Raw genomic sequence first — 25,010 nt, forward strand, 5'->3', positions numbered from 1 at the left:
ATTACATCAACATTATCACCTTTGTCAACCAATCTTGTAATCTCATCAAAAAAAGATAGTTTGATAAAATCTATTGTACATAAACCCATGGTTTTGATTATATTAATCAAGTCCCATGTAAGCCATTCCATCATTTTGTCTGAGATCAATGGCAAGCTAAAGGTCAATTGCTGTAGTCATCACATTTACTCTTTTTAAAAATTGTCCTCTAGAACTTCCCAGTGTTCAAAGACTTTTTGAAAAGTCAAGTCCAGATAGTTCTTTTACAACTCTTGGATCCAGGTTATCTGGACCCACGGATTTTAAAATGTCTGACTTTAATAGCTGCTGCTAACATCCTCCTGAGTTACTCTCATCTTCACCTACTGAAATCAGCTATAGGTACACAAACTTAATAGTTACTGAAAGAGCCTTCCCTCTTGGTGAGACACATTTTTAGCTTTAGGAGACTGTATAAATCTATTAGTAAAGAAGCCTAGATTTAGCACTAGTGCCTTGTGGCAAAGAAGAGTGGAATTATTCTTGAGTTAAGGGGTAAAGCCTACATTTGGTTAATATTAGTTAACAGATTTGATGTCCATAATATACAGAGGTGCTCAGATACAATGCTGATGGGCAGGATTTTAAGTGATGTACTGTAAATATAACTATGAAGCAGAAGTGGTTGGGGGCAACGCTTGTATTAATGAATAGGTAACATCTAAATATCACAATGCCTAGTGCAGAGTAAGGGAACTCAGTTTAATATACCAGGGGTTCCTTCAGAATGAAGGCTACATTTTAGTCACGGGTATTTTTTGTAAAAGTCATGGACAGGTGATGGCCTATGACCTAACCATGACTTTTACTATATACCCCTGACTAAAACTTGGGGGGGAGGGCAGGGCAAGTTCCCTACCCAACTCCTGGGAAGCCGTGACCTCCAGCTCCTAGCTCCACATGCAGTATCTGCTCTGCCCCAAACTGCAGTTCTGTAGCTCCCATTGGCTGGGAACCATGGCCAATGGGAGCTACGGGGGCAGTGCCTGCAGGCAGAGGCAGCACATGGAACTAGGAGCTGAGAAAGGGGAGTTCCTGTCACCCTTTTGGGAGCCCACCCCCAGGTAAGCACCACCCTCCACCCTAATCCCCAGCCCTGAGCCCTCCCCACCCAAACTCCTGCTGCTGGGGGGTAGGAGGCCCCAAACTGTCCCAAGGGCTGCTCAAGATGCTCAGGTGACTCCCAGGTCAGCCGCACAGGCCACTGCAGAAGTCATGGGAAGTCACAAAATCCGTGAGCTCCATGACCTCCATGGAGACTTATTCATAATAAATGGGGAACTGAGTGCTAAACTGAGGTAAAATTTTTAAAAAATAGTTCTTTATAGTCATTTGCAAAGTTGGCATCCCATGGAAGATGAAGTGAAAATGCAATAAATGAGAACAGCACAAATGAAAAAAGAAAATTTTATTTCTCAGTGTTTCTTCACTGTCAATACTGTCCTTTTTGATACAACACATTGCAAAAAAATCTCTGCTTTTTCCATTTTAAACAACTACAATATTTACAGGCGGTTTTCAATAACACACACGCAGACACATACACGCTTACAGACACACGCAAGTACATGTATCCCTATCCCTGGCAAGATATCCATATGCTGGTAGAGGCAATGTGTATTTTTCATAGCCCATTCAAAACTCAACCCACTCTCCCCATCTATGTTTTATTCCCCTCCTTCCTCAATTTTCTAATCAGCAGCTCATTGTCAGGCCTACTTAGGGTCTTATGGAACAAGTTAACATTCAGCTCTATGATGTCTGTCTGTCAAAGTCACGGGATGATTGAATTTACCAGAGGTTATATATTCAAACTGTACACCAGAAATTATTCGATTGCTTGTATTCAAATGTTTGTGACTGAGTGATGTAGTCTCCTGAAGTCTTTTGGAGCAGCCATCTTACATCATTTTTCTTGGAAGTATACGTATACAACACTGAGGTGAAACAAGTAATGTACTGTAGTTCCCACCAAGGTGTTATGTAACCATTGTTTTATTAAGGCACATAAATACAACTAATTTCTTACACTGTCTAGCTTCACTGAGTGAACATCAGGCTATCATGTACTGAGTAATGCCAGAAAACAAGAAGCGTTGAAGCCTATATAATAGGTATAAAATCCCCTTAATAAAATTAGCTACATAAAACCTATGGTGGTTTAACCAGATGTCCAATATGAGTTACTTATATATTTTGAATGATTATTATAAGAAATCCAAGTTGTTCTACTCCAGTTTGTGGAGGGAGAGTCCATTCTCTATTAATAAAGGTCTTCAAAAAGTATAAGTTATGTATCTACACCACTGGGTCATTTAGTCTCTTGGATGTGGTATCAGTGAAGTGATTCACAGTTGGATATTATTCCCCAAGGCAAAACTTTAAGAGCATCTGCCACAATCTGCCAAGGGCACTAATACCACAGCATATCTATTCTGAATTTTAGTTCATTATTCACCTAGGGTCTGCCCTAAAAGATCACCATCTCACAGAAAGCAGGCTGGGGTAGAGGAAGGACTGGAGATGAACTGCAAAGAGCTAATATGAAAATTGAGTCAAGGTCAGAAATGTGCCAAGTGCCCCACTAAACAGGATATAGGGCCATTCAACTATTTACCTTTTTTTAAATCCTTCCTTCCCCAACCCCATTGTGAAATCCTCTGGAACTTCCTGGTTTGTAAGAGAGATCCCAGAATTAATCCATCACTCCATGACATCACAGATACCATGAGTTGCATAAAAATTCAGGTATCAGTGGTGGTCATATGCATTCTGGGATGTCATTAGCAAAACCAGGAAGTATCAAAAGATTTCACAGGTAGCTAGTGTGGGAGAGGGGGAATTCAAGAATTTAAGTTAACTTTAATTGTGTTTTGCTGCTGAAAGCCCCTGCAATCTGCTTAGTACAGACATTCAGTGTATTTCTGTACTTAAATATTCATTTTAGCTCAGCAGTAGGCCCTTAATGTATGTATCTATAGATACCACCTTTAGAGAAATCTACTTACAGAAACAAAGTAGATGTGGATCCATATTCCTGGAGGCTACAAAGCTAGTCTTAACTGGAATGTTAATACAGCAAAATACCAGCAACACACAATGCTGCCAGAGGATAGGAGTGAAACCCTGCCACCACCTTTCTACAAGGCTGAAGTTCCCATGTTGGACTGAGAAAGTTTAAGAACTCTGTTCTACAGCCATGACGTTCCAGTCTGGTAGGACAACAATGTGAGAATATTCAGTGCTTCCACTGCCCCCCCAAAATAAAAAATTCTTATGCCTCAGTATTAACTCCTAACGATTACACCACCACAAAAATGAAAGCAAAGCGATCAATTTAAAATAAATCTTGCTGGAGCACGGGCTGACCTAACATATTTGGAGTTGGAAGAATTTGGGTAGGTTTTGTCCATCATGAAATCAAGAGCCTACTAATTTTATACAAATGAATAGACAATCCAATATAAAATAATTGAGATAATTTAAGGTTATAACCAAGTAACTGGAATATTGGAAGGTGAAAAAGCTAATTTTTAAAAGCTGTATGGAAGGGTAAAATTGCAATTGGCTGATTTTTAGTGAGAATATCTGAAAACAGTTAATAGTAAATTATTAGGATTTACAAGCAGTTTTGGTGTTGGTGAAATACAACTATCTGAATGACTTCACACAGACTTACTAATAAAGCTTTCAGCAGAAGCTATTAACCTGTTAACTAACCACATTACAATCGGTCTTCAAATGTCAACACATTGGAAACCTTAAGATTTAAAAGAGAGATCCACAAGTCATATTTACTGTTTAAGACATGCCTTGATTTTGAATAATAAAGTGTTACTGTAGGATTTTTATATGTCCTCCAAGCATATTATTAGGAATAGACTTGTTGCTGGGAGAAATTCATTCTCTTGCCCAAAAGAGAGTAACAGAGATTGCACATAAAAACCATATCTGAAGAGGTGCTTCATCCAAGTTGTGATGTTTTTATAATGGGATATATGTATTTACTTTGCTTTTTAAGCATCTGATTCTCTCAAGGCATTAGAACAGTAAAGAACCCTTGTATGAATACCAAAATTAGGGTCTGTCCCTAGAGAGGATGCTCATTCGTTAGTCTTTGTGAAACAATATTCCAACTGATAAAGGAAATGGATCTTGTAATTGTCAGCAGAGAAAGGGCATAAAAGTACAAACCTTCATTCAAAATAGCTTCAACGCTAACAGAAATTTTCATCACTCATGACAGCAAAGCTACAAAACTGCCAATGAAGTCAGCTACTTCACTATGTTTTCAGATAACTAGGAGATAAATGTAACCACACTATCATGTGCACATTTGGTAAGGTGTTTCGAACAGAAAAATGATTTCTAAGGTGGTAGATTCAGAACTGTGCATTTATGCAAAGATTAAATACTGCATATGTATAAACTGTACAGTAATATGCAATTGTAAAATGCACAGTACATAAAGTGTACAAGCTTTGCATAGTATACAACATAAGCAAAGCCCTACAACAGTGCACTAGGAATAGGATTCATAACTGACCAGACACTAGGCATAGAAAAGGCTACTTTTTCATAGCGAAAAGCATATAGTAACTTGAGTCAGAATATCAACAATGCTTTGCAGTAGGCATTTGCTTCCTACATTTTCCTTACCCCTTGTATATTTACTCTTACATAAGTATATAAAGGATTAGATTTCAGTGCTGACAGAGAAATAATTGCAACACATCCCCTGCAATCTGCTAAGTCTCCCCCAGTTATACTACCTAGGAAGAAGAGGTAATGATGGGGGAGAGAAGATGGCTGCTCTCAAAAGCTAGGACTGTGTGAAGTTCTCTGCAGAACTGAGCATAATTCCAGATCAGAGACAGGAAACAATCACAACATGTACATTTTTCTCATGGATTAAGAGAATCAAGTCAGAGGAGCTGCAACTTAATTCTAAACTGAAGTTTTCTCCTCACACCCCCATGGTAAATTTGAGTTACTTGTTTCCCTGAATAACATATTTAAAAAAAACACGATAAAACCTAGGATATGTAACACATGAATAACTGAACTTCACAGTTATAAATACTCAAATTACAGTTACATAGAATATATAATCATTGAAAATAAAATTCAAGTCATAGAAAAGAATGAAGAGTAGAGGGAAAGGAAAGGTGAGATGGTAAAATTGATACAACAGTTTAGGGCTGTGCCTCCTCTATAATTCCTTAAAAAACAAAAACAAACCCTCAGTTGTTTAACTGGATTGAATCTGAAAACCTTCAAGATTCAGAAAATAGGCATGGATCATGGACTAAGATTCACCTTTACCTCCCTCAAAAATCAAGTGCCTTTTCCAGAGAAGAGCTGTCAGTATAACTGAGTTAGCTCCATGTGTAAAGGAGCAGAGAAGTCAGGACTATCTAAGGGAGACAAAGGATGCAAATTAGTGCATTGGGACCCACTTTAAAGCTGAATATGTTGTACAGATGATTGATGCACCACAACCAAAATAGCCTTTGATACAGTTATGGGGATTTTCAGGTACATTACTAGATATTTGGTATTCTGCCATTTATTCTGAAAAGGATGCAATGCACTGATAGGAAATACAGACTGTTGAACCAAACAGAATCCCTGGCACAGCTTTTACCGTCAACATGTATATGGAGAGGGAGGGGGGTTAATCCCAAAGGCAATTTAAATAATGATATTTTATTTATATATAAATAAATGTTCTGAGCAATCTCAGATATTTTAGTGCATTGCTGTAAAAAATTAGTGCAGTTCTCTCATTAAAGATTTTAGCTCACAAGGAAGAAGATAATCTATATGTCTGTTCAGTCTCTCGCCATACACCAAACCTCTATACGGCTTTACGCTGAACCAAAGGTTTGTATGCTAGTCACTTTCTTTGAATAAGGTGAATGGACGCCACATGCTCTGTGACAAAACATGGCAATTTTTGGCAAAGCAATAGAAAAATATGAGGCGCTCCTATTTTAGAACTGAAGTTTGTTGATTTAGAGCAATACACAATGCATAAAACAAAGTTTCAAAACAAAAACGATGTCTCAACAAATCTTTACCCTTCATGCAAATGTTTCCTCAGCAGCTAACAACTTAAAAAACCCAGCTCTTACACTTCTTTATTTTGGAGAAGGGCCTTCTACAAGCCTCCTGTTTTTAAGTCCTGTCCTAAAACTGGACTAAAGTTTCATGCCCTGGGAGCATCCTCTCCTGACTCCTCCTCTCTTCTGAATCCTTGGAGGAGGGGAAGTTTAATTATCAGTGTGGCTCACACTTCAGCCCCAAGTTCTAGGACTCCAGTTTCAACCACAGCAACATATTTGTCTTCAATCTGGACCAGCAGGATGGTTTTATCTATGTGGGACCTACTCCCTGGATCTCTGCTGCAAGGCACCCAGCGGTGAATCACCTGGAGAAGGCAATCATAACAATATGAAAGGTTAGTTCCACACGGATTACTGCCATTTCATGGTCTTGATTTATAATTCTGTACCATAACAGGGCAGAGGCAAAAGTACTGAAAATGTCATACAATCTAACCACACATTTTTCAATAGATATATTATTCTTGTAATACTTCCGCAAAATCTGCTATAATCTCTTTTTGCCAGTAAGGAAAGCTTGGAAATACACTAAATAACTAGAGAAATGCTGTTTGGCACACAAAATCCAATCTGAGGATAACATATTTTGAGGGAAGAGGCCTATAAAGGAAGTAAGACTTTACTTTTCTGTGCTCTGCAGAATCGTAGCTTTTCTTTTTGGTATTCCTACAACCATAGAGTTTTCTAGTCCTCTAGATACAAAGATGAAGACAGTCTTCCTACTGAGTATTACTACACCTCTGTGTTTGTGTGTCTATAGCAGTAAAGGATGAAAACTCAGAGGTTTACTTTCTGTCATTCATCTCAGTGGGGTGTTAAAAGAATACTTAAGTCTGTTTAAAAACACACTCATCAAGCTTAAACTGTTACATATAAATTGTAAAAGAACAGCTGGGGTTGGATTTCAGCAAGAGGAATCAAGTTAATCCAAACCAGACCCCACGTAACCACTGCAAACTCAGTGAAGAGCTGGAGGGTGGGGGAAATAAGGAGGAACTTGGATATAATGAGGCTCCATTTACAGTGAAAATAAAGAGTCCCAAATTATTTTGGTGCACTACAGTGAACAAACTGCATTTTAGGTTACAGCGATTCTCTAATGCTTTAGACCAGGGGTAGGCCACCTATGGCACGTGTGCCGAAGGCGGCACGCGAGGTGATTTTCAGTGGCACTCACACTGCCCAGGTCCTGGCCGGTCCGGGAGGCTCTGTATTTTAATTTAATTTTAAATGAAGCTTCTTAAACATTTTAAAAACCTTATTTACTTTACATACAACAATAGTTTAGTTATATATTATAGACTTCTAGAAAGAGACCTTCTAAAAACATTAAAATGTATGACTGGCACACGAAACCTTAAATTAGAGTGAATGAATGAAGACTCGGCACACCACTTCTGAAAGGTTGCCGACCCCTGCTTTAGACCAATGAGACGTGAAATATTACACTCCTCCCCAAAAGAGACTTTCAGAAACACAGGTTTGTTCTCTACCTCTACAAATTATTCACAAAAGATACCACAGAAAGGAACAGGATTTCAGAAGCATTATTTGCTGTCTGTGCAGGAGCTTTGATAAACTACATTTTTCAACCAAGAAAATTTGTGCTATTTTGGTATACATTTAACACACTTTCACAAGGCAGGGTACTGTATTGTATTTAATAGAAAAGCAGAAGCACACTTAGGAAAGAAGCAGGATGCACATAATGTTGAGAAATTTGAGACCAATTCAGTTAAGTCACCTTTAAAAGCATAATTTGAAAGCCAGTGTACAGAACATCTCAAACAAAAACCCAAATAATTTTTACAATTTCTTGGAAACACAGCTTACATACCAGGTACAGAAGACACACACAGATCTTAGAGCAGAGGTTCTGAACTCTTCACTGTGGGAGCTCTGATCCTGCCCATCTCATGTCCCATCATGCAGTGTCCAAAAACAGATTCTGTCCATTCATTCTTCACTCTCCCCTCCCAACCTTTTCCCCTTTCTTTTGGTTCGTTTTTGCTCTGGTTCACTGCTTCTCTCCCTAGTTACTCCCTCTAAAAGCTATTCTCTTCCCCCTGGTTACTCAACAGAAAGCTACGCACTACTTGGTGTGGGGATGTGCTTATTAGTGGTCCAGGACACATACTCCTGCAGCTGAGCTGGATATTTTGAGAGCAGATAGTGCCTTTGGCTAGTAAGCTTCTTCTTGTGTCCCAGTGTGCACGAGCATCTCCCTTGCTCAGTTGACTGCAAAAGGAGCAGGAAGGGAAGTGAGTTTAAGTGAACTTTACCAACAGCAGCAAGTTTGTTATAGGGAGTTGGAGTAAATCTAATGTCATGAAGGTTTTACCACACAACTCCTTCTATGCATACTCCTGGAGGGAGTGCCCTCCCTCTTTCCCCAGGTTAAAAGACACCATCCTAGAGAAAAACGGCTAGCACTATGTTCCAGAAAGGAAGTAATGCTTCAGAATTACTAAACAGAACTAGTCACACAAATATTAATAGAAATAAACATTTAGATCAGCAGCTTATTCTAACCTTCAAACCCTCTCTTTTTAACCTTCTTCTTTTTCCTTCTTATCATCAAGGAGTGTAGATGATGGCATCCTGTGACAAGCAAGGCCAGTTAACAAATTCCTTGGAAGCAATTGCTAAGTGACACTGGCCAACTGCCAAGGAGTACTCAGAATGATATGCATTATCACTAGGATATTCCTTATCTGCAATGGCTAACACAGTAAGTTCCAAAACTAGAAGGCACAGTATTAACAACCTAGACCCTTAGTTTGCTTATTGTGTCTTATATACAATACCACTAGCAGCTGCTGTATTAAGTCAAGTTTACAGCTTAGATTTAATGTACATGAACCATAGGAGTGGACTGCCAATGGCAATACAAATTCAGTCACGCACAAGGGGAATTTATTTCTGTGTTCTTCATTCACACACTTAAAAATCAAGTTAGACTCTAGCTGTTCACGGAAGCCAATATCTCTAAGCATAAGACACCATAATAGTGGTTAGAACAGAGCACTGGGTGTCGAGTTCATTTCCCTGCTGCCACTATCTGCCCTTGAACAAGCTGGAACTACTCTGCACTTCTCTCTCTTCCCCAATAGGTACAATAGGCATAAGTTTTTACCATCTTCATAAAACACTTTGAGAGTCTTTGTTGAAAGGTGCTACAAGGAAAAAAAGTTTGTTGCATTTTTGGCTGCCAATTCAAAGAATGTTTTTTTCCTTCAGGACAAAATTTCCCATATGACAAGCCCTACAAGAAAGTTTAGGATGTTTTAAAAAGTCTCCTTAGGCTTCTCAGGGCTGATTGCAAAGAACTGGGGTAGGGTGGGAGGGTGTACGAACAATTTTATAAAGCTGTATATTTCTAAGGGAATCTCAATACCCAGCCTCCCTGGAATAGCTTCCTGGATGCTTGCAGGGAGTGGAGGCTGCAACCTCCACCAGTTTATTTTCTAATGCGTACCACTGAATGCCTACGTGGGAAGTCTGAACTGCTAAGCATTAGGAAGTACTTGTTCCCAGTGCCAATCAATACATGCACACATCATTTTAGAGTAGTGTGTCTTCCCTGGTAGTTCTTATGCCTTTTATATGTAAGGGCATTCTGACTTATTTGCTTGTATCATTCAGCTCTGAATATTATAGTGATCTTGAAGAACACCCCTGTTGGGGCCAAGCACTGATCCAGGAATGACTGACTGTTTATAAGTAAAATGATGAGATTTCTGAAAGATAGAGTTGCAGTTTTCTAGAAAGGAAACTATTTGAGTACATAATAATCTTCTCTACTAGATGCAGTGAAAGCTGAAGTTGCAGCTATAACAGAGGAAGAGAAAGGGGATTACAATTAATACGCCACTGGAAAAAACTTAGACTATATCTTTGTTTTCAGTTGAATCTCAGAACTTCCTTTTTATATACAGAAATGAACTGGAGTCCTAATTATGTTATCTAACAAAGTGACATTTAAATATAATTGACTCAACCCTATTTGCATTATAGTGATTTGATTTAAAGCCAAATACTATTAACCAAGCAATTCCTGTAATATTAAGGCTGGCTGGTAAATTCATCTTTAGCATACTCTCAGGAGTGGATAATTTTAGGAAAGGAAAACTGAAGGCTGGGTGAATAGTACAGTAATTTAAATGCAATGCACATAAAGGGTTTTGCTTTAGGTTTGTTTGTTGTTGTCTTTTGTATAGGGTTGTCAATTAATTGCAGTTAACTCATGCGATTAACTCAAAAATTAATTGCGATTAAAAAAATTCATCGCGATTAATTGCACTATTAAGCAGTAGAATACCAATTGAAATTTATTAAATATTTTGGATGTTTTTCTATATTTTCATAAAAATTGTATTGTGTTGTAATTGAAATCAAAGTGTATATTATTTTTATTACAAATATTTGCACTGTAAAAATGATAAACAAAATAAATGATATTTTTCAATTCACCTCATACAAGTATTGAAGAGCAATCTCTTGGTTGTGAGACTGCAACGTACAAATGTAGATTTTTTTTTCCCCTTACATAATTGCACTCAAAAACAAAACAATGTAAAACTTCAGAGCCTACAAAGTCCACTCAGTCCTACTTCTTGTTCAGCCAATCGCTAAGACAAACAAGCTTGTTTACATTTACAGGAGATAATGCTGCCTTCTTCTTATTGACGTCACCAGAAAGCGAGAACAGACATTTGCATGGCACTTTTGTAGCCGGCATTGCAAGGTATTTACATGCCAGATATGCTAAACATTCGTATGCCCCTTCATGCTTCAGCCACCAGTCCAGAGAACATGCTACCATCCTGATGATGCTCGTTAAAAAAAAAATAATAATAATTAAATTTGTAACTGAACTCCCTGTGGGGGAACTGTATGTCCCCTACTCTGTTTTACCAGCATTCTGCCATATATTTCATGTTACAGCAGTCTTGGATGATGACCCAGCATATGTTGTTCATTTTAATAACACTTTTGCTGCAGATTTGACAAAATGCAAAGGTACCAATGTGAGATTTCTAAAGATAGCTACAGCATTCAATGTTTAAGACTCTGAAGTGCCTTCCAAAGTCTGAGGGGGACGAGGTGTGGAGCGTGATTTCAAAAGTCTTAAAAGAGCAACACGCCAATGCGGAAACCACAGAACCCAAACCACCGAAAAAGAAAATCAACCTTCTGCTGGTGGAATCTGACTCAGATGATGAAAGGAACATGCGTCAGTCCGCACTGCTTTGGACTGTTATCAAGCAGAACCCATCATCAGCATGTCCCCTGGAATGTTGATGCATGAAGGGACATATGAATCATTAGCACATCTGGCACATAAATTTCTTGCTATGCCTGCTACAACAGTGCCACGAGAATGCCTGTTCTCACTTTCAGGTGACACTGTAAACAAGAAGAGGGCAGCATTGTCTCCTGCAAATGTAAACAAACTTGTTTGTCTGAACAAGAAGTAGGACTGAGTGGACTTTCAGGCTCTAAAAATTTTAGATGGTTTTATTTTTTAAAGCTTTTTTGTACATAATTCTACATTTGTAAGTTCAACTTTCATGACAAAGATTGCATTACAGTACTTGTATGAGGTGAATTGAAAAATACTATTTCTTGTTTTTTTACGGTGCAAATATTTGTAATAAAAAATAATTTAAAAATGAGCATTGTACACTTAGTATTCTGTGTTGTAATTGAGATCAATATGTTTGAAAATGTAGAAAACATCAAAAATATTTAAATAAATGGTATTCTATTATTGGTTAACAGTGTGATTAATCGTGCAATTAATTTTTTTAAATTGCGTGACAACCCTACTTTTGCAGTAAAGACTATCTTGCACCCATTGGACTGGTTTCAGAAATTTCACCCAGTTCAAGTGAGGATCTATGCATCTTCTTGCATACAGGTAGTAACTCCAAAGAACATCTGCTCCATCAGTGTATGATCAAATGTACCTTTTGAATGGTGTCTGCACAGTGTTTCAGACTGACCTTTAACAAAGTTGACTCTCCCCCTCCACCCCCCAATTCACAAAATCAGCTTCCAAATGAAACTTACATGGCCTTCCATGCCTTCCTGAGGACTCCAGTCTTTCCAGCTATTTCTTCCAGCTTTTAGTCGTATCACCTCATCTGGCCACTGCAGCTCCTTCCTTTTAGACATGTTGATCCCTTCCAGTACTTGGCTGGGATCCATTATCTAAAATGAAAAGTAGAAATTGATTTTAGACTATTATGGAGCCAATTAATGGTTAATAGTGAACCCATAACTGTTCCCTTAGATGCTACTCATAAAAATGTTGCTCTTTAAAGGACTGATCTTGCACCCACTAAAGTCAATGGCAAAGCTTCAGTGGATTTCAGTAGTGCAGATTCAAGCCCTAAGTTAGCTAGGAGCTACACTTCAAAAAACTTGAGTGGCACAGGCCTCCCGATTTGGGAATGCAGAACACAAGGCTCAGAGGATTTAACACCAGGCAAAAGAACTAAGTTCCTTTTAGGATGCTCAGCAGAGACCAGAGGTGAAAGTAAGCCGGTACGGTACAGTATGGCGTACTGGCAAGAGTCAGTATGCTGTGCCGGACCATACCGGCTTCTGCCTGTGGCTCGGTGTCCGGGCTGGGGCTGGGATTTAAAGGGCTCGGGGCTCCTCCCTGCAGCGGTGGGAGCTCCAGGCCCTTTAAATCCATGCCCGAGCTTGGCTGCCGGGCTGGGGCCAGGATTTAAAGGGCCCGGAGCCCTGCAGCAGCCGAGCCCCGGGCCCTTTAATTTGCCCCTGAGCCCCAGGGGCTCCCAGCCACCTCTGCAGCTGGGAGCCTCTGGCTGATTTAAAGGCCCTGGGGCTCCCAGCCACAGCAATGCCCCAGGGCCTTTAAATCTCGAGAGGCCCTGCCTCTTCCGGTTGAGGCCACACCTCTTCCGGATGAGGTTACGCACCCCCCTCAGGACTCTGGCAGTACCAGTAAGTCCTGTAAGTTACTTTCACCCCTGGCAGAGACCAGCCAGTGTTTTGAAATTAACAGGCTTTCTGCACTTGGAAGAGGTCAGCAGGAAAGCATTGTGGAAAACCTCCCTCAACTTGTGAACAAGCAGGAGCTGCTTAGATACCCACCATCACACTAGGAGTTTACAGAAGGGACATGGAAGAAATATTTTTGGGAAAAAACAGTTTTAAAAGAGCGTCCCTGAACATTAGCAGATCTTAGCTGGGTTAGTAAACCCAGGGGTGGGTTTACTTAGTCCACCCCTGCCTGCATACAAAAGCTACAAAACTGAGGCCTGCCAAATTTATTCGCAATTGTCTGTCGTTACTGAATGACTATGACCAAGACAGGCTTCACTATGGCATTAAGTTTTGTCCCCATGTGACACAAGCTGGATACAACCTTTGTCCTACTGGTGACTTCTTCTAAATTTATCCCAGCAACACTCTATTGTAAACATATACAAGGGTTTATTGAAAGCCACATAAGCTAGAGTTTGTGTTTAACTTCCAGATTTCAACAAAACTACCAAGATTTCCCCTGGCAACTTAAATCAATGGTGAACTGGCATACGCTCAAAGACTTTGTATGTGGCAGTAACCAAGAAGTGAACAATGAAAAGGAAACGGACAATATTTTTACAGTGACTTCTACAGAAAATGTTCTTAGTTTGCAAATCAAAAGATACAAACTGCCAGCACTGCAAAGGAAGCTGTTCTGCCTTTCATGTTACAACCAGTAAATAAAGATACCGCAAGCAAAACTAAACTTATAAATTTTGTTGTTAATGTATGAAGTAGAACAGAATCTAGCTGACTCTCTCACCGCTGTGTGCTAAAATAAAACATGTCTGTAATGTGAGTAGATATTGCTCAGTATTCCAGTAGGCCACCTGTTCAGCAAAATAAAGATGAACCTTTCTAGTCATAACTGCACTTCTGTTCTGCACTGAGAAACTCCAGGACATATGTGTGGATAGAAGGCAGAGATAGTGTTATTTAGTTACCACAAGGTGGAAGATAATAAAAATACTGTAACGAGGGGAAAAATAAGGGCTAAAAAGAGTGTAGATTAACGTGTTCTTCTGGCTGATTCACCTGGATTCTGTAAATAACTTCATCCCTTTTGGCTTGCATATGGTTTGCAGGGCTTGCATTACCACCTGACTGTGCATCAGTTACGTTATTCCCTCCTTCTGTTCCTAGAAAGCCCACAAGGGCATGTTGTTTACAGGCTGGGATGCTTTGGCTGGAGCTGCTGGAAGAGGGTAGGCCATGCTGCACGATGACAACGCCAGTCTGGCCAGTGGGTTCCATTTGGTTCACCATGGATAGGCGGGACTGGATGGAGGATGGGAGGTTACGAAGGGATATTTGACTGGTGGAAGAGCGTCGGCAAGGCACAAAGCCTGTAGTGGACGTGCGAAGTGATGAATGGCGACTGCTGTAGCAATAAGATGAATGGCTGGCTACCGAGGCACGGGCAGGGGAATGTCTGACAAGGCTTGACTGCACAGAGTGGGAGCTGTGACTGGTGCCTAAAAGAAAACAAAAAACAAAAACAGAATCAGGAGAGTTGATAGTTTTAATTCATGCCTGCCACACATTTTAGATTTTAGACACTTACACAAGTGTTTTGGCACCTCAGTACAAAATTGATGGGCATATCAGAAATGCCTAGAATACTTCAGGGACAAGATGTACTGGTCCTCTCAACAATGAAATATTTGAATATGTTCAATTAATCTTAACTGGTTTAAGAAACTGATATTACAATGCTAGGAGCATAGATGCAAAAGTGTAAGTGTCCTTTGTAGGTCTGAGCCCAGCTCTTATTGCATTAATGAAGTATTTCTTTAATGCTGAAAAGTTTGGTTTCTCATTCTATGTTGTCTAATTCTGTCAGTAACATTTGCAGTGTTTCAGAACACCAAATATTCTTAGTCAAACAAGTGGTTTGACTGCACTCCTAAGTGTGCATCAGAAAGTTTAGTTACTATTGCTGCCATTTTAACTAGTTCTGAAATGTTTAATTAGATTTGAAGTTGGCAAAGAAAAACCATGAGAATTTTAGCTGTTATTAGTGTTATTTAATGCATATTTATTAATGCTCCTCTCTGGTGCCAGACAGTTGTAGATACCCCATCACAATTATGGACCTTATAATGCTATATGGTATGAAAAGATTCAGAAGATGGCAACGTACGAATCTGTCAAATAGCTTTATTTTTCTTGAAAGGCAAATAAAAGCAACTATACCTCAGGAAACACACATGCTCAATTACCTCCAGTTAAGAACATAAGAAAGGCCGTACCGGGTCAGACCAAAGGTCCATCTAGCCCAGTATCTGTCTACCGACAGTGGCCAATGCCAGGTGCCCCTGAGGGAGTGAACCTAACAGGCAATGATCAAGTGATCTCTCTCCTGCCATCCATCTCCATCCTCTGATGAACAGAGGCTAGGGACACCATTCTTACCCATCCTGGCTAATAGCCATTTATGGACTTAGCCACCATGAATTTATCCAGTCCCCTTTTAAACATTGTTATAGTCCTAGCCTCACTAGATCACTAAGGGCACTTTCTTGGCTACTGTTTAACTGAAACCCTGCAGCAACAGACAATTTACTCCACAGTAGCAGTAAGGTTTTAGTAGCATAAAAGACAGATATTCACATGTATAAAACTCTTGCTATGATTTTGGTATTTGTGAACACAAGGGAACAGTAGGACTGGTGTAGGTTAGCCATCCTGTAGGGAGGTGCTATGAAAGGTTATCCCACTCAACTCTGGTCAGCATATAATCCTGATCTGCAATCCTCAAACCATTCCAGTAGCGGTCCAGAGACCCATCGTGCTAAACTGCATTGTGATTTTTGGATATGAATACATTTCCATTGGGAATTAAGATTACAGAACCAAATTAATTTTGTGTTTGTAGCCCAGCCCTGATCTACGGTGGTCAAAAATACCATTCCCTCTGGGACAGATAGCCTACGTACAGTTCCAGTATTTTATATAATATACACACTTTAGGTTAGTTTTACCTAATGTTGAGGGGTGAGATGTGACAGGAGGGTGGAGTCCCACTCCAGGGCCCTGCCCTGTAATTAAATTCCCTCCTGCTTGTGACATGCTGCTTTGCGACTCATTGGCAGCTGCACTGTTACTTGTGCAGGAAGCCCCACCTCCAGCATCTGAATCTTCAATGTTTCCACCACTGTTGCAGCCAGCACCACAACCTTTCCTTAATCTGAGAACACAATGAGAATCAACTGTATTAGCGAACAGAAAAAAGTGACCAGACATCAGTTTCAACTATATTGCTTTTTCTTCTGTACTATGCTTTCCCCAACTTGTAGGTTGCTATCTGAGACAGCACTAAAAATATTTTCCTGACAAACATTTAAGTGATATTTACTTTTATTATGTAGAACCAACTATTTAAAAATGTGACTTTGAGAATTCAGTGGTAATACTTTTAATAACAAACACTAGAATTTATTGCTCTTCTATTTTACGGTCATATTAGCACCAGAGTTTATGCTGGTCTGTCTATAATGGCAGTCATTTATCTGATCTCTAATTTCAAGCTTTTCCTCATACTTTTTCTCTCTTTATGTTTAAAACGAGCAGGAAAAAACTGTTAGCTCTTTTCAACTGTTTCTTTTCGTATTGCTTTAGCAATGGATTTCAATTATGACATACTTTAGTGACTATGATGTGCCAGGGGTCTTTGAGATTTTTATACTACCCATGCCAGCATTTGAACATTTAGGTGGGCTAATCAATTTGTTAGTTAGAGACTGTAAGCTTTTATTTTTACTATGTTGCTTGGAAAGCTACGTTTCATTTAGACTCACTAAAGAAAGCACATTTACTCATCCTCCAATCCCAAGTACTACCCTTGTTCTTCTGTTCTCAAATACATTGCTAAATCCTTTCCCAGTCTCTTTGCTTCTTGAAGTATAATTAGCTTAGGTCTAATGTTTTTTATGGTACTGTGACAGGTTATTCTAGCAATATGCTGGAGAAGTGGTTTGGGGTGGAGAAGAGATACATCACAGTTTGCAGTAAATACACCACACAATTTTGAGGAAGCGGCCAATTTGTACTTATATACTGTAGGTGTACAGCATGGTTATACCTACATTTAGTCAAATACTCGTGTAGTACTGACTAACGTTTAGAATGGTATGTTGCTTACATATTCAAAGTGCTGTACAAAGTCATCAATCTTGAAAGCATTAATGCCTTGCATAATTTTACTCATGAGAGAGTCCCAGTTACTTCAGTGGGACTACTCACATTTTTAAGCATGTTAAAGTCCCAGACCTGCATGAATCTTCCCCACACCTTTGTGAGGTAGATAATTATACTCCTCTTATGGACAGAATAAACTGAGGCATTGAAAAGTGACACACTCAAACGCCACAGCACCTAACTGGCACAGCTGAGATTACAACTCAAGGCATAATGTTTCCACCTAGAATTTTTTTTTTTTTATGAGTTGTTAAAATTGGACATGATATTCTAATTGACAAAATTCTTGGGATGTTGTTCACGTGGCCTGCTGAATAACACTCTTGCCATAGCAGTGGCCATGTGTTGCAATTGTAGGGGAAAATACTGAGAGGCATCCATACTTCTGTGATTGAATGCCATAAATTATGCTCTGCTAAGATGTACTAACATCTTAGCATTGACACTGATGTTGCTGAATGCTCTTGAGAACTCATTCCCACAGCTCACCTGTGCCATGTGGACACTATGAAGTTTCTGATATTTCCCAGACTGATAGCTCCCCCAAGAAACTCCTTGAGCTGATCATGGCTATCCGAATAGGAAGTAGTCAAAGGTGAGACGTAGATTGGGTATCCAATGGGCTGGTCACAGGAAGAATTGATCATATTCCTCAAAGCCTGCTTTGCATTTTGGATGCTCCCTCTTTCTGGGTTACGGTTACGCAGGAAGACAAGTTCCTGCTGCTGCCCAGCCCAGAGGCCACGCACACACTCCTTATTTACCTGCAAAAGAACAGCAAAAAAAAAAAAAAAAAAAAAATCAAGGAAAAAAAGGACATATTGGAAAACTAGTCAAGGAGAGGAAGAAAGAAAAAAATGCTACTAACCTTCCATAACTGTTCTTCTTTGAGATGTGTTACTCATGTCCATTCCAATATGGGTGTGTGCTTGCCCCAAGCACTGCCGCCGGAAAGTTTTTCCCTCTGTGGTATCCATCAGGTCGGGTGTGGTGCCCTCTGGAGTTGCACTCTCATAGCGCTGGTATAAAGGACCCTGCCGACCCACCGACCCCTCAGTTCCTTCTTGCTGGCTAACTCCAATAGTGAGGTAGGAGTGGGAAGTTTTGGAATGGATATAAGCAACACATCTCAGAGAACAGCAGCTACAGAAGGCTAGTAACCGTTTTTTCTTCTAAAGTGCTTGCTCACGTCCATTCTAATGTAGGTTACTCCCAAGCAGATGTAAGGGGTGGGGGCTGGAGTTCATTGACAAGCAGATTGTAACACTGCTCTGCCAAACCTAGCATCATCTTTAGCCTGCTGAATCATGGCATAGTGAGACGCAAAAGTGTGGACCGAGACCACACTGCTGCTCTACAGATGTCCTAGATAGGGAACTGTGCCAAATGCAACTGACAAAGTTTGTGCCCTTGTGGAGTGTGCTGTCAGGGACAGAGAAGGGACTTTCATCAGATCATACCATTTGTGGCTACAGGACATGATCCATGATGAAATTCTCTGGGCTGAGACTGAAAGACCCTTCATCCTGTCTATAACAGTCACATAAAATTGAGTCTTTTTCAAAGTGGATTTGGTTCTGTGTAAAAGGCCAGCATGCATCGACATCTAGTTAGTGAAGCCTCTGCTCCTGTTTGTTGGCATGCAGTTTCAGATAGAAGACCAGAAGTAATATGTCCTGATTACTATGGAATTGTGAAACCATCTTTGGGATAAAGACTGGGTGAGGACATAACTCAACCTTGTCCTTGAAGAATACTGTGTATAGAGGTTCTGAAGTAAGGGTCCTAATCTCCGATACCCTTCTGGCCTAATTAATGGCCACCATGAAAGCCACCTTCCAGGACAAACAGAGCAGAGAATACATTGCCAATGGCTCAAATGGGGAACCCATGATTCTTGAGAACACCAAGTTGAGATCCCATGGGGTACAGCCTGTCAAATCCCTTGAAAAACTGTCTGTAGATCGAATTTGCAAAGATGGACCAGCCATTCACCCACAGACGAAAAGCTGAAATAGCAGTCAGGTGGACGCTAATCGATTAAACCAATAGATTAAACCCCTGCTGTTTCAGGTGTAGCAAGCAGTCCAGAATGAATGGTACTGATGATTGCATGGGCAAGACACCTTTCTGCGCCCACCAGATCAAGAACCTTTTCCCAATTTGCCAGGTACACAGTTCCAGCGGATGGCTTTCTACTCTCTAAAAACTTCTTGAACTAGTCCAGAGCATGAGCTTCCAGACTGTGAGATGAAAAGCCTTGAGGTTTGGGTGACACAGGTGACTGTGGTCCTGGGATATCAGGTCTGGAACCTGAGGTAGTTGGATTGGTGTTTCTACTGATAGGTTCAAGAGCACCGTGAACCAGTGCTGGCGTGGCCAGGCTGGGGCTATCAGGATGACTCCTGCTCTGTCCCATCTAATCCTCAGCAAGACCTTGTGTATGAGAGGAATGGATGAGAATGCAGGGCAAGAGGAAGACATCTGTCAGAGATCCTGGACTGTGGCCCAGGAAAGAGCAGAATTGGAGATACTTCCCATTGCACCTCGTTGCAAATAGATCTATTTGGAGAGTTCCCCACTTCTGGAAGATGACTTGTAGGATCTCTAGGCAGATGGACCACTCGTGGTGGTTGGAGAAAACCCTGCTGAGGTGATCAGCAAGTTGGTTCTGAGAACCTGGCAGATAGATTTCCTTGAGGTGAATCGAGTGGGCTCTGCAAAATTCCCATAAGCAAAGTGCCTCCTGGCACAGGTGGGAAGAGTGTGCTCCACCCTATCTGTTGATAGAGAACATGGCTGTTGTGTTGCCTGTAAGGATTGACATGCACCTGCCTGCTACATGGGTTTGGAATGCCTGGTGGGCCAGGCGAACTGCCCTGAGCTCTCTGACATTGATGTACAACAAGAGCTCTTCTGGAGACCAGAGGCCCTGAGTGAGCCCAAGCAAGGTCACCATCCCATTGCCAAAGTGTCTGATGAGAGAGACTAACAGTTGGGGTCTTGAGAAAGGGACTCCTGTGGACACTGTTAGCAGGTCTAGCCACCAATTGTGGGAAGCAATCACCAATGGGGGAACTGTAGTGACTGAGTCTACATGATGTAGATGTGGCAAGTATACTAACGCCAGCCATGCTTGGAGAGGTATGAGCTGAGGTCTTATGTGATGAACCACATAGGTGCAAGACACCATATGGCCCAGGAGCTGTAAGCAATTTCTTGCCATGATGACAGGGTGATTCTTGAGGCCTTCTATAAGTTTCTATAAGCTTTCTATGCTTGGAAGCATGCTTCTGCGAGAGAAGCTCTGGCCTTTACTAAGTCCAGTACTGCCCTGATGAATTCTATCCTCTGGACCAGGAAGAAGGTGGATGTCTGTATATCTATGAACAGACCTAAGTTCTGGAAGGTCGACTGTATTAGTCTCACATTTGTCTTTACCTGGAGTCTGGATCGACTTTTCATCAGCCAATCATCGAGGTATGGATAAACCTGAACTCCTTATCTCATCAAGAAGGCTGCAACAACTGACATGCACTTCGTGAATACCCGAGGGACCGCCAAGAGACAGAATGGGAGCATCATAAATTGGTAGTGCACATGGTTCATGACAAATTTGAGGAATCTTCCGTGTCCCTGAAAGATGGCAATGTGGAAATATGCGTCCTTTAAGTCAAGGGCAGCGTACCAGTCCCCTGGATCCAAGGAGGGAATGATGGAGGCCAAGGAGACCATGTGGCATTTCAGCTTCTTTGTGAATTTGTTGAGGTTTTGCAGGTCCAGAATCGGTCTGAGACTGCCATTGGCTTTTGGGATTAGGAAATATCGGGAGTGGAACTCTCAACCCCTTAGCTCTGGGGGAACCTCCTCCACTGATCCCACTCTTAAGAGTGATTGCACATCTTGGGTTAGAAGTTGTTTGTGAGAAGGGTCCCCGAAGAGGAACGGGGAGGGAAGGTTGCAAGGAGGGGAACAAAAAAATTGAAGGGTGTATCCCACTGCGACCATGCATAGCACCCAATCAAAGTGGGATAACCAGTCCACCAAATCTGGGGAATTTCGATACATAAACTGTCCTGGTACATTGTCCTCGAGCATCCCATCAAAAACCTGCTCTGACCCCGCCAAATGTCCGGGGGTGCAGCTACAGATGAAGACTGTGGGGGAGGTTTCCTCCTGTAGCCCCTGCTCTTCCTGTTGCTATAGTCCTGTCAAGCAGGCGGGAGGAAGAAGTGAGCCATTTGCTGTGGCCCTTGACTTCTAAAAACTGAAGTTTGGAGTCTGTCCGCTCTGAAAAGATTGATGCATCTTCAAATGGCAGGTCCTGCAAAGTTTGTTGGACCTTGTGCGGCAAGCCCGAGGACAGCCCGATGTGGGTTGCACCCTGGCAGCATTTCTCGGTCCCACTGACCTCGGTGTAGGTGATCAGCCTCTGTCGGTCTTCCTTTGCTTCTTCCTAGGCACCAGTGACGGTGAACGGTGCCTGGGCTCTCTCGCATTCGCATCCTTATTTGGCACCGGGGATGACTGATGGTGCTGAGGTTCCTTAGGCATGGTCGGAGCATCTCACCTTGGTGCTGGAGCTGGGGAATGGCGCCAGACATTCCAAAGTGAAGCCAGGGTGCTTCTTACTGAGGCCAACGTACCCGGTGCCGAGTCCAAGTGGCCCTGCTCCAATGGAGGTCAGAATGTTGTCTCCATGAGGACAGAGCGGAGTCTAGCATCTCTATCCTTTTGGGTGCAGGCTTAAAATCCCTACACAGCTGAGCTTCTCCTAGACACTTGGGGCAGCTGGAATGGGGGGTCACTCACAAGCTTAGGCTTGTGACAAGATTCACAAGGCTTGACACCTGGAGACAGTCATGCCCTGGTTCTGGGGGGGGGGGGGGGGGGGGTCAGTTAATCCCACTTAGCAGGGTTCCTAACTAACTTAATAACTGAAACTTAACTAGTAAATACAATCAACTATATACAATAAGAGTAGAGAAAAGTTCACTACGAAATACTTGCAACAGCAAGAATGAGCCATAGTTCCAGCAACCATCCCGGGCCATAAGAAGGAACTGGGGGGTTGACAGAGTCCCTTATACTCAATCTGAGAGAGTGCAACTCCAGGGAGCAGCAGAGCTGACCCGACGGATACCACTGAGGTAATATCTTTCTGGTGGCAATGCTCATGGCAAGCACACACCTACATTGGAAAGAACATGAGCAAGCACACAAAGAAGAATTACATTATTATGGACAGAGCATATAAAAGTGTACACAGCACTGTACAACCATCAAGCATTCATGCTCCCTGCTTCAAAGGACTCAATATATAGGCACAAGCTGCAAACAGTACAGAATAAAGTACACAAATACGGAATAGGAGCTGGATTCTAGTTTTTGAAGAGTGAGTGGCAGTTTGGCATACGTTAATTGAGGATTCTCTCACATACCTGGGCTGGGGTGGGGGGCATACATAGATGATATGAAGCAGATAAAAGGTCCATTTAAGAATGACACTTGAGTGGACAAAGGGGAGCAGCAGGAAATAAAGCTGAAATCCAAAGTTATGGAGAGACCTGGAAGGAAAGCTTAAGCATTTTTCAGAAGGGGGGGCATTTGTGTAAATACTGAAGGGGCAGAAGTAAAGCTATGGTCAGACTAAGGCTACATTTATCACTGTCGTCTAACTGTAGATAAATTCAAAATTGTCACCAACAGTACAAGTCACAATACAGACATGCTTTCATGGGGCCATGTTTATACAGTAGGAGTATTATGCTGACTTTAGAAGGTATTAAGACACTTTCCAAACCTCATACACATAATGGACAAAAGGGCAATAAGAAGATAAACAATTAGGTCCAATGAAACTAACAAAGGGACTGCTGAAACTGTGTTTTGCGGATATTATCACTAGGTATTTTCAGAGATGACATTACGCTTTTTTTTCTGTCAATATTTAATGTTCATGGACAGCACTATCTTGATAATCAATTAAGTACTCTCTCTCCATGAGGACAGCCCATGCATTGACCACTTACTGAGAAAGGTAATGGGTTGGGCTGAAGTAGTAGTTTTCTGTAATGATTACACTAAATTCTAAAACACCATGAAGCAGCACATCACATGTCCATTCCATGTGCATACACAATAAACACACACCTTGATTACTCTGAAACTGAGATACCGCTTGTTCAGCATGATGATTTTATATTCATTAGTGCCATCATCCATCACATGGCGGAGGGCAAGCAGGGAGGGAGAGTTGGAAAGGACAGCGCTCCTCCAGGCAGGGTCCCCTTCATGTGCTATAACCAGGTTTTGCTCATGAGATACAATGGCTTCGTAGAGGACAGTAGGGTCATCGTATTCATCTGGGGAAGTGAAGTGGTCCTGAATGAAAGCATTATTAGAGAACAACTTAGTGTCACAGATGCTAATCGCGTAAAAAAAGTAGAGATTTCAGACCTCGGAAACTGCACAAAACTACAGTAATCAAAAACAGATTCCCACCATGGTTCAGATGAGTTCAATATCCACCACATCAAATGTTTCTTTAAGTTTGGGGGTTGGGAGGATTTATCTATTACTGGGAACGGTTAGTTATTATAATTTTCATACTGATTTTATTGTGTATCTAGTCACATTGCCTATGGAGAGGTTTTGGTAAACTACTTCAAAGGCTCAGAAGCCTTGAAGTTTAAAGCCAAAGAAATAAAGTACTGAGTATTCAGTGAGAGGCTTCTTTTCAACAGTTGGTCTCCTATACAGTCAAAAAAATACATGAATGTGTGTTCAACACTGACCCGCACAGTCACACACTAAAAAGAAATTGGGTTTCAGACAAAACATCCTGTGTACTTCATCATACATTCACAACATCATACTATTGCTAGCCACATATTTATACCACATATTTACAGGATCCATTCAGTATTAAGTTACTGATACAAAAGTACAGATTTAAATTCCAAAGGGTGAAGAACATGTTTGGGGTTTTCTTTTTGTTTGCTTGCTTGCTTTAGTGCCTAGCCCAATCCTGAGTGGAGATACCTCAAGGCACTACCACAATGCAAATGAAAAGTCACCAGTTATCTGTACTATGTATTAGTTCAAAGGGTTATGTTTAAAAATATTTGTATTTTTATGCATATTTTTATGTACATTTTCCATTTCTCACTTTTATCACACCATATTCAGGTGCACACTTTGTAGTGGCCTAAGTAATATCTTGAGAACGTTTCAAGATTTGTAAATTGTAATCCTGCCACTTGCACCATGACTTTATATTACTCTACTGATGTTGTTTTCTGCATTTACTCCTACTGTTTGTCATTTTATATACACTGCTAAATTAAGAGAATTCCATGATCTAATGGAACAAGCTAACTCAATTATTGCTATGTCATTGCATGATAATTTTTGGAGACTTTCAGACATTGCAGTGAGCAAGCCCCGTAGAGCTATTTAATTAGAGCAAGCTTTTTTATTTAATTCACTCACAACTTGGATCTTTATGATTTTCATATTTCAACAGAACAGATTTTTGGATTGCCAATCCCTTTTCCCTACAAGTTGCATCTCAGTTGA

At 41.0% G+C, this 25,010-nt stretch overlaps 1 protein-coding gene and 1 long non-coding RNA gene across 6 annotated transcripts in view; one reads left to right on the forward strand and one right to left on the reverse strand.

The window, feature by feature from the left end:
• Nucleotides 1-1,430: 1,430 nt before the first annotated feature.
• Nucleotides 1,431-25,010, reverse strand: part of PCNX1 (pecanex 1) — a 134,490-nt gene continuing 110,910 nt past the window's right edge. For all 5 annotated transcript variants that reach the window (XM_039534582.1, XM_039534581.1, XM_039534580.1 and 2 more), the window contains 6 exons: nt 23,583-23,813; nt 17,919-18,193; nt 16,214-16,419; nt 14,265-14,704; nt 12,243-12,383; nt 1,431-6,472 (listed from right to left, as the gene is read on the reverse strand). In XM_039534582.1, coding sequence (XP_039390516.1) covers nt 6,332-6,472; nt 12,243-12,383; nt 14,265-14,704; nt 16,214-16,419; nt 17,919-18,193; nt 23,583-23,813 — 1,434 coding nt within the window. In that variant the 3' untranslated portion in view covers nt 1,431-6,331. The remainder of the gene's footprint in view (nt 6,473-12,242; nt 12,384-14,264; nt 14,705-16,213; nt 16,420-17,918; nt 18,194-23,582; nt 23,814-25,010) is intronic.
• On the forward strand, nt 6,404-14,138 carry LOC120403508. The gene is made up of 4 exons (XR_005597550.1): nt 6,404-6,502; nt 6,675-6,778; nt 8,750-8,898; nt 13,681-14,138. It is a non-coding gene; the product is annotated as an uncharacterized LOC120403508 (long non-coding RNA).

The sequence above is a fragment of the Mauremys reevesii genome, linkage group 4 (assembly GCF_016161935.1).
Source record: "Mauremys reevesii isolate NIE-2019 linkage group 4, ASM1616193v1, whole genome shotgun sequence".
NCBI lineage: Eukaryota > Metazoa > Chordata > Testudines > Geoemydidae > Mauremys > Mauremys reevesii.